The sequence below is a fragment of the Rhincodon typus genome, chromosome 40, assembly GCF_021869965.1.
Source record: "Rhincodon typus isolate 14 chromosome 40, sRhiTyp1.1, whole genome shotgun sequence".
Lineage (NCBI taxonomy): Eukaryota > Metazoa > Chordata > Chondrichthyes > Orectolobiformes > Rhincodontidae > Rhincodon > Rhincodon typus.
In genome coordinates, this window is record NC_063371.1 from 3495229 (window position 1) to 3504962 (window position 9734).

Sequence of the window (9734 nt, forward strand, 5' to 3'; positions counted from 1 at the left end):
GATGTTACGGAAGGGGAGGGGGAAGAGAAAGCAAAGGATCAGTCAGTGTCGGAGCCTGGACCTCTTCGAGCCCTGCAAAGCGAGTCAGGAGACCAGCAAGGGCATTGACCATGATGTCCGCCATGCCCAGAAATTTTGACATTCTCCCAGTCAGATGGCAAGGGGCGGAGAAGGTAGAATATGCACTTTATACTTTACAGACTGCATTTCAGATGCAGTCACTGTGAAGAGCGTGGTGGGGGCGGGGGCGGGGAAGCTTATAGCCACGACTGAGTGAGACGCAGTTGGACACGGGCTGCGCAAACACAGCAGATTGGAACTTTCACCCGCTCTGGTACAGGGTTAACACATCAAGCCTCCAACTGAACTGCCACACGCATCCGATCCCAAAGCTGTACCTGCACGTTGAAGAACTGCCGAGGGGTGACATCCGTGTACGTTCCGAACACTGCGGGGACGACAAGGAACGAGAGAATTAAGAGACGCCGATAAAACAGCGATCAACGACGCTCAAGAAGCTCGACTACATCCAGGAGAAAGCTTGGCCAGCACCATGTCTGCTCCCCCGCCCCCCAGCTCCGTGTGTATCGTCTACAACTACAGAAATTCCCCAAGGCTCTTTCCAAAGTCCCCACCCACCCAGTACCAAAACGCCAGCTCGAATGTTTTCTGCTCAGGCTAAAGACGCCCCGACCGGGGTGGGGGTGGGGGGTCACAGGTCAGGTGGGTTGGCACCACGGGAGACTCTCACCTCGGTACTGGTAGAGGTGGCTGCTCGGAATGGGCCTGCGCCAGAGCCGGAAGCTGGGTCTGTCTATCACCAGCTCCCATGTGCTGTCCCGCTGCTGCTGGTGCTCGCATTCCGCCCGCTCCCAGCTTCTGGGTTTCTCCACAGTCGGTGCATCCAGGCTTCTGAATTCGCTCAGGCACCTGCGACAAGGGGACAGTCAGTCAGTCAGTCAGAAAAAGGAGGGCGTTACCCAGCGCTCAGCACGGGGCACAGCTACTCCGAGGAACGGCCTTCCGAGCAGAGGTAACTGCCCGAAACCTTCACACCAGTTTTCTCTCAGTTGTTCATTTGACGCGGCTGTCAGTTTATCGCTCATTTGGCACAAAGTCAACCACATCGCTGACGGTAGTAGGGCAGACCGCGGAAAGGACTGCAGATTTCCTTCCGCCTCCCCTCCCCAGGGGGACATCAGTGAACTTTACAGAACAACCGACAGTGGTCACACAATCACAAGAATCCAAATTTTACCATCTGGCACGGTCCGCTTCAAACTCAGTGCCCCCTTCTCCCCACCTCACCTCCACATCGAAAACAGCCACAAAGTCTGGAAAATGCCAGCATTAACCCTTCGTTGGCTCAATCCCTCCGCGCTAGCCACGTCCAAACCTGCAGTCAACCATCCACCCCTCCCTCTAGCTGCAGTGTGCCCTTTTGAGTTTGCTGCCTCAATGGAACCACGCGCAAGTGAGATGATGCTGTAACTTTAAGAGGCGTGTTTTGTCCTGGTTTCTTTTAGACAGAGAGAGAGAGATTGGGGAACGGGCTGCCTATGAGAAGATAAACAACTCGTGAAGCCTTCGCGTGTGTTTTCTTTTAAAAGGCTGTAACAATAGAAGCAGCCTGAATGGGTGCGATCAAGCTCCCACCCACAGAATCAGGGATTTTTAAGCTTTTAGTTTTCAGTAGCAGTTGCTGTTAGGGTCTTGAAGTGGAAGCTTCCTCCCCCACTCTCTCCATTACAGCCAAAAATGGGTGGGGGTTCTCTTCCTGGGCTGCTGGATTATAAGACAAAATCTGTTTTCTGAATTTGTCTTTGCCAAGGGTGTGTTTATGGGATATTACTATATTGGAACAATTACTGTTTAGTACTAAAATGATCTATTATTCTGTTAAGTTTTCCGATAACATTAAGTCATTCCAAGTTCCTCTTTCTTTTGTTGTATCTTAAATATAGTCATGTACTCAGAGTCATATAGCATGGAAACAGACCCTTCAATCAACCAGTCTATGCTGAACACAATCCTAAATTAAACTAGTCCCATCTGCCTGCTCCAGGCCCATATCCTTGCAAACCTTCCCTTTCCATATACTTATCCAAATGTCTTTTAAATGTTGTAATTGTACCCGCACCCGCCACTTCCTCTGGCAGGCCATTCCACATGCAAGCTACCCCCTGTGTAAACAATTCGCCCCTCATGTCTTTTTTAAATGTCTCTCCTCTCATGCTGAAAATATGCCCCCCCTAGTCTTGATATCCCCCATCCTAGGGGAAAAAAAAAAACTACCACCATTCACCCTACCTCTACCCCTTGTGATTTTACCAACTTCTGAAAAGGTGACCTCTCAACCTCCTACGCTCCAGTGAAAAAAAAGTCCCAGCCTATGCAGCCTGCCTTTATAACTCAAACCTTCCATCCCAGCAACATCCTCATAAATGTCTTCTGAGCCCTCTCCAATTTAATAATATCCTTCCTATAACAGGGCGACCAGAACTGGACACAGTGCTCCAGAAGAGACCTCACCAACGTCCTGTACAACCTACAGTGTTTGAATAAATTCTGTTTTGCTTAAAGTCGAGTGGTTTGACCAATCAAATTGCACCTGGAACACAGCACCTCACATTTACCTTTGAAATAAGAAATAATGTGTATGTCTAGGCTACCATTTTAAGATATTTTGAGAGGGTCTGGTCTAGTCCCTAACACAAGTTACACCCTTCTGCTGGGCACCCAAGTGCTGTCAACAACTACTCAACTACAAGAGGCTGTTCAAACCCACTCCTTCCTTGCCCACTGGAAGATTCAGAGTCTGGGCTCACTCGGTAAAGGATCACAATGTGGAACTCCCCCAGCCCCCCAGGGTGAATTCTTTCTCTCTGCGCCAACCCTCGGAAAGTTAGGCCGTTTATAGAAAGCCAACTGCTAACTGAGATCAGCGAACCAGGGTACAAAACCAATGACTGACACAGTACACATGGCTCAGTGCCAAAACTGCGCAACAGATAATTACGGCAGGCCAGCACCAGAGACATGTCTCACTTATAGCTCCGGTTAAGTTTATCAAAAGAAGTTTATTTAAGAGGAACAAGTTTACACAGAAGCAAACAAAAAAAAAAACAGACAGGCGGCCAACCACACAACATTTTCTTTGACAACACTTGATCTACTTTGAAACAGCAATATTTACCAACCTGATCTCAGGGAAGCTGTAGGTTGAGGTCCTTAGACTGGTGTCATGCAAGAAGAGATTACCAAGCCAGCAGAGTTCTCTTGCGTTGACTCACTGCAGAGAAATATTCCCCCCCAACTAAAGAGGTAGAGTCTTGATGAATCTTAACATTTGATCCTGATAGAGCGCAACTCTCAACTTCCCGAATGGTCTTGCCAGCTCTTGTTACCTGCTGGCTATTCAGAAATGTATTGCCAGTAATACAAGTATCGCGAGGCTGCCTTTCTCCCCACTGCAGAGACGACAGAGAACTAATCACGCTATTCTGACAGGTATCGTAACAAAAAAAAAAGGCAAGGAAACATTTTGGACCTTGTAAAATTTGACAAAAATCCCAGTTCCATCAAAGGACGACACAGAAAAAGGGAAGTGTCTATCTGCGAGCTTTCCTGACAACGGAACCACAGCCAAGCCTGGTTTGGTCTCCCAGGGACTGGAGGCCATTTGTGCGGAGAGGAACCACAGCAGGGAAACCAAAAAAACAAACCGAGTAACAGAAACTACAGTACAGTCACCATTTCTGCTCACTCGCCTCTGTCCCCTCACCAGCCTCACTCCCCTCCCCCTCACCATTAGGTCAGTCTTCGCCCTTTCCCTTGTCTTATCCACAAACAGCACACACTAAAGCTAACATTGCGTTTCTATTTTGAGCCTGTTGTCTAAAGGTCACCTTGGGACTCCAGCTCCCCAAGCCAATTCAAAGGTCTGCTCGTGTTGACATTCTGCACAGCCTCCTCCAAAACCCCTCCATCCAGCTCAGCCTATCACCCTACCTCCCTATCCCTCTCGAGCTGATCCAGCACTCCCCAGACACTCCCAGTCTAACCACCTCAGCCACAACTGGAAACCGACGGCCAGTCGTTTCGATCTTGGCACTAAGTGGGAACACCTCCCCCCAACGTCGTTCCGATGGAAACCCTTTGTAACCCTGCGAGACCTCCAGTCAGTCAACCTTCAGGAGAGGAGAGATCAAGATTGCACAGCCTTTCTCAATGGGCACAGTCCTGGTGTCAGTGTTTGTCAATCATTCTCCTCCTCCCCGCACCTTCTACAACAGGACGACGAGGTCCTCCCAGCCTGATCTAACCAATAGCCCTTCATTCTAAACTCTCTGCTTTGTGGTACAGTCCCAACACATTATTTGTTGAAATATTTTAAAATGTCTTTGAGGACCATCAGAGGAGTAGGCCATTCAGCCCATCGAGTCAGCTACGCCACTTGGAGAGATCGCAGTTGATCTGATAAACCACAATTTCACTTTCCTGTCTTTCCCCTATAACCCGCGATTCCCTTCCTGAATAGGGATCCATCTCAGCCTCGGGTATACTTAGTATCTCAGCCCCTACAGCCCTCTGCGATAAAGAATCCCACAGATTCACTACCCTCAGAGAAGAAATTCCTCCTCATCTCTGCCTTAAATGTGTGACCCTTCTAAATCTCTCCAGTAATTTGTGTAAAATTGCGACATTGTAAATGTCATGAAATGGTCAGCAATTTTTGTTCTAAACATACAATGGTCTCATTGGCAATTGAGATTTTCTTTTTGAAGAATTCTCAAGGGACTTGACAGCGTCAACGCGGAGAGGATGTTTCCACTTATGGGAGAGTCTAGGACCAGACTGCGCATTCTTAGAATAAAGGGAAGCCAATTGAAGACTAAGATGAGGAGGAATTTCTTCTCCCAAAGGGTCCAGACTCTTTGGAACTCCTTGCCACAGAGAGCTGGTGGGAAGCAGAACCTTTGTGTACATTTAAGGCTGAGATTGGGAGAGATTTTAAATCAGAAGGTACTCAAGGGTTACAGAATAAAGGCAGGAAAGCGGGGGTGAGGAACGCTAGATCAGCCACAATCCTACTGGACCGAGCAGGAGGCTGGAGGCCTACTCCTGCTCCCATTTCTCATGGTGTTATGGTCTTATAACCATCGTATTTAATCCATTTCCTTCACATTGGAGGATAAGCGGGTTCCAGTTTTGGGGAAATGCCGCCTGGACAGTTTACATTTGGGATTTTCCCCTTCCTTCGGGAGCTGGGTACAGAATCACTCAGGAGCCAGGTTCCCATCCAGACACATTCGCTGTGGGCTGCTGAAACACGATGAGCCCAACTCAGATGTCTTGCCTGGGAGGACGACGAGAAAGGCCACTGCCAACTTACACCTGAACCCGCTGCGGCTTCATTGCTTTCTTTTCAGAAACATAGGGTCATTCAGCCCCTCTGGCCTGTTCCATCATTCACAAAACACCACTGACCCACCACCTAACTCCACACAATCTCCATTGGTTAACAAGCGTCTATGGACAATAGCTTAAAAACTGACAAATCAATCAAGAATCAATTGCTGATTGTGGAAAGCAGTCCCAAACGTCTACTGTCCTGTGCATGCGTGCAACTATTTCCAGTTTTCTTTCCCGCTTGGGCTGGCTCCTGTTTTCGGACTTGTCACAGACTCCCCGTTCAGCGGCAGTAATTTCTATCTATCCACCCGACTGGCCAACAGTGTCACCTGCACCACAGTGTTGATGAATTCAGAGTCACCAACGTGAAATGTGGCTCAAAGGACACATGTGCTGAAAAATGCACACTTATGCCCTGAAATTTCGGGGCATTCCCACACCCCATGATCGACGGTCACCCTCAAACTTGACAGTAAGACCGACTGGGCCCCGGCGCTGTCAAAACTCTCCAAAGGCCCACGCCACCACTGCATCAAACTCTAAACTGACACCGTTTCACAATCAGGGGGCTGCCAACTTTGCACAGAGACTAGGAGACATTCTGTCCTCTCAGAGGACAGCTGGTCTTCACAACTCTCTTTTCCCCAAGGGCCAGCGAGCAGAGACTTTGAATATTTTTGAGGCAGAGGTGGGAAGATTCTTGGCGGGGAAGGCAGGATGTGAAAGGTTATTGGCATTTGGTGGGGGGGGAGGCAGCGGGAACATGGAGTAATCAGATCCCGCTGAATAACAGAGCAGGCTCGAGGGGCCAAGTGGCCTACTGCGAATTGGAAGCAGCATTTGAGGGTGAGCTAAAAACACCACGATAACAGCAAATGTACACCAAATGTCCGAGGCAACTGGCTTAACCAAACAAGCTGCTGTTTGGAATCACTCTTTCAGTTTATTAAACAAATGCTGACCAAAGAGAAAAGTAGTTACAGAGGCCATTACCAGACCGTTGTATAAATCCATTTGGCTCGCTAACATCCTTTAGGAAAGGGAAATCTGTCTTCCTTACCCAGCTGGGGTTTACACATGATTCCAGACTCTGCATCGATTCCAGACTCCCAACTGCCTTCTGAAATGGCCCAGCAAAGCCACTGAGGTATTGCGAACCATGACAAATAACGTACAAGAACAAACCAACATCGACCGAGGAGCCCGATTTGGATGTGACAAGGCTGAGCTCGCTCTGCCCTCACTCACATCTGTCCCATTGGCAGAACAGACTCAGCAGAGGTGGTGTCACAGTGGTATACAGTCAGAAAGGAGGCACCCTGGGAATCCTCAACGTTAATACTGAATCCCCTGAAGTCTCGACACCAGGCACATGAACAAGGAAACCTCCTGCTAATTACTATGTACTATCCTCCCTTGGCTGATGAAGCAATGCTGCTCCACGTTGAACAACACTTGGAGGAAGCACTGAGGATGGCAATGGCACAAAATGTACTCTGGGTGGGGGATTTCAATGTCGCACCACCAAGAGTGGCTCAGCAGCAGTACTACTGATCGAGCAGGTCGGGTCCTAAAGGACATAGCTGCTAGACTGGGTCTGCGGCTGGTGGTGAGGGAACCAACAAGAGGGAAAAGCATCTTTGACCTAACGCTCATCAGCTGCAGATGCATCTGTCTATGACAGTATTGGTAAGAGTGACCACCGCACAGTCCTTGTGGAGACAAGTCCCACCTTCACATTGAGAATAACCTTCATTGTGTTGTGTGGCACTATCACCGTGCTAAGTTCAGAAATACCCAGCAATTCAAGACTGGGCATGTAGGAGGCACTGCCAGCGAGTGACAGCAGGATCGTAACAACAGGCCTTGCCTGCACCCCATAAATGCTCTTAAATTTAAAAAAAGCTGTCAGAACTAATCTCACTCGAGAGCTGGAAATTGGCGTCAATCAGAGTTGGGTGCTCAGCGTCAGAAAACAGGAACTTTTCGTGCCTGAGCCTGCTCCTCGGATCAAAATCGATGGCTGGTCAGGGACACAGCTGGCTCTGCCTCATACCCTCTGAGGCCATTTCCCTACAGGAAAACAATTGGTCTCGGGCTTGGACATCCCATTTACCCAGCGTGCATGTGTGTCAGATAAAGTAGGGAGGAGGAGAAGGTCAGAGAGGGAAGAAAGATTAGGTGGAGAGGAGAAGGGGCAAACAGACAGTAAGAGGGGAGGAAGACAGAAGTGGGGTGAAGGGAGCGCGATGGGGGGGGCGCAAACGTAATGGAGAAAGGGGTACAGCATGGTGGGGGGGGCATGCGCAATAGAGAGAGGGGGAAAAGCATTGAGGTAGGCAGCGAGATAGAAAGAGATAACTTCACAGAGGGAGACAGTGTGATAGACAGTGAGGGAGAGTGTGAGAGAGAAAGAGAAAGTTCACTTTTAATGATACTGTTTCTTGACTTCCCTCTGAAGTGGCCTGGCTCCAATTTTAGCAACACATTTTCTCCCTCCCTCCCTCTCAGACCCTCTACTGAGGACCTATGCACTTGACCTGGCTTCACATTTTGAACGTCTCGAATAGGTCACTCTTACTGCTGCTCCTTCAGCTCTCTCCCTCCCTGGGTATGAATGAAAAAACAGGCAAGATGTAAATAGTGTTTCCAACAGACACTCCTCCCTCCAGATTCACTGCCACTTTGCACCAATAGGTCATCATTTTATTTCAAGGATTATTTCAAGTTTCTTTCGCTCTGCCTGCTTTAGACAGCTTGTGGGGGAGGACGGAGGGGTTGAGAAGTCGATTCAAGGCCGAGATACAGATTTTTAACCAGGGAGGGAATCAAGGGTCACGGGGGAAAAGCGGAGTGAGAAGATAATCAAATCGGTTAGAGCAGACCCGATGGGCTGAATGGCCTAATTCTGCTCTTCCCGACTCTACTGTATCGACCTACAGGCACTCACCGCTGCAGCTCCTCATCCTGAATCCTCTCGTTGTCCCACATGAAGACGGCAGCAAAGGCTGCCACCAGCTTGCCGGTGCCCCGGTTCCGGCTGTGGAATTGCCTCCACAGGCTGGAGAGCAGGCTCCGGCGGGACCGCTCCGAGTACAAGTTGTTGTACAGCTGCCCGATCTGCTGGGCCCTCCGCAGCCTCTGCCCGGTCACGTAGCTGCACTGACTCGCGAAAATCGACACCAGCTTCTGTCGGGCCATGCCACCCGATCCGCCGCAATCCTTCAGCCAGCCCCGTGCCCAGCGCCGGACGTCATCCGCCCACTTTCTCCAGGCCTCCGGCTCGACAACCTCGCGCCAACCCCCGGGACGGCTCGAGAAGTAGGCTGACTGCAGCCACCCAGAACAACGCCCACTGAGCTGCGGAGGCTTCGACCGGGCAGAGTGCAAGAGTACGGCCGGTCTCCTCACGGTCAACATGGCACGCGCAGCGAGGCCGATGGTCAGGATTCAGCTTAAGACAGAACGGAAAATGACAGCCGTCAATAAACAACACGCACCACATCTTTGGCTAGGAATGTGCATCTGCAAAATTTTACCCACGACAGTTACTTTCTCTTTGCAACAACTTGGAGGTCGGATAAGTCCTTTCAATGGTGTATTGTGAATATTTCCCTTTGCAAATTGTTGCCAGGGTTGTCCTTCACTGAGGCCAGGCCTTTCTGTGCCCTGCTACTAAAGTTCCTCCTCTTATATCCCTCTCTCCCTCCGACTACCCTACCCTCCCCAGCCCAGCCCAGCCCAGCCCAGCCCAGCCCTCCCCACGCCACCCCCCAACTACCCTCTCCAAGAGCCCTTGTCCACCTCTCTCCGCGTTTTAGCCCCCCCTTTTTCCCAATTCCCTCTCTAAAATGTTCCTGTCTCTCTGATTGCCCCCTCCACCTCCCCAAAACCAGGCCCCGCTGCCTGTCAATCACTGCACCCACGTGGGGCAGCGCAGCGCGTCCCAACCTGCTGCCTCGGCCTGATTGGATCGCTCCGAAGTGGTCGCCCTCCCCTATTGGCCGAGGGAGCCGTCAATCGGCGAAAAACTCCACCCTCCCCTCCTCCAGGAGCTCGCAAGCCACTGGGCACGGCCAGGACCGAACTGGGGCTTTGGAAGCTCCCACCCTTCGTAACCGATACCCTTATAACACACCGCTTGGTGTCCGGGTAAAGGAACGGAAGGAGAACGATTATTGACCTCCAGAAGAAGCGCAAAAACCAAAGACCATATCTCGGTGCAAAAGAAGAGCCCCGGAACCTGAATAATCCGATAACTAGTGAGGCAGTGTGAGCATGCTCAGAGCCGGGGGGAAAGGGCAACGTGAGCATGCTCA

General features: G+C 50.3%; 1 protein-coding gene across 6 annotated transcripts in view; it reads right to left on the reverse strand.

Moving 5' to 3' along the window:
* stard7 (StAR-related lipid transfer (START) domain containing 7) overlaps positions 1-9734 on the reverse strand; it is a 49869-nt gene that overhangs the window by 11762 nt on the left and 28373 nt on the right. The window contains exons 1-4 of one of the 6 annotated variants that reach the window (XM_048618743.1): positions 9554-9694; positions 8366-8869; positions 752-930; positions 399-448 (exon numbers count right to left, since the gene is read on the reverse strand). In XM_048618743.1, the coding sequence (XP_048474700.1) occupies positions 399-448; positions 752-930; positions 8366-8835 (699 nt within the window). In that variant the 5' untranslated portion in view covers positions 8836-8869; positions 9554-9694. Of the gene's footprint in view, positions 1-398; positions 449-751; positions 931-8365; positions 8870-8954; positions 9121-9366; positions 9482-9553; positions 9695-9734 lie in introns of those variants that run through there. The other 5 variants (XM_048618741.1, XM_048618738.1, XM_048618739.1 and 2 more) reach the window with 5 other exon arrangements.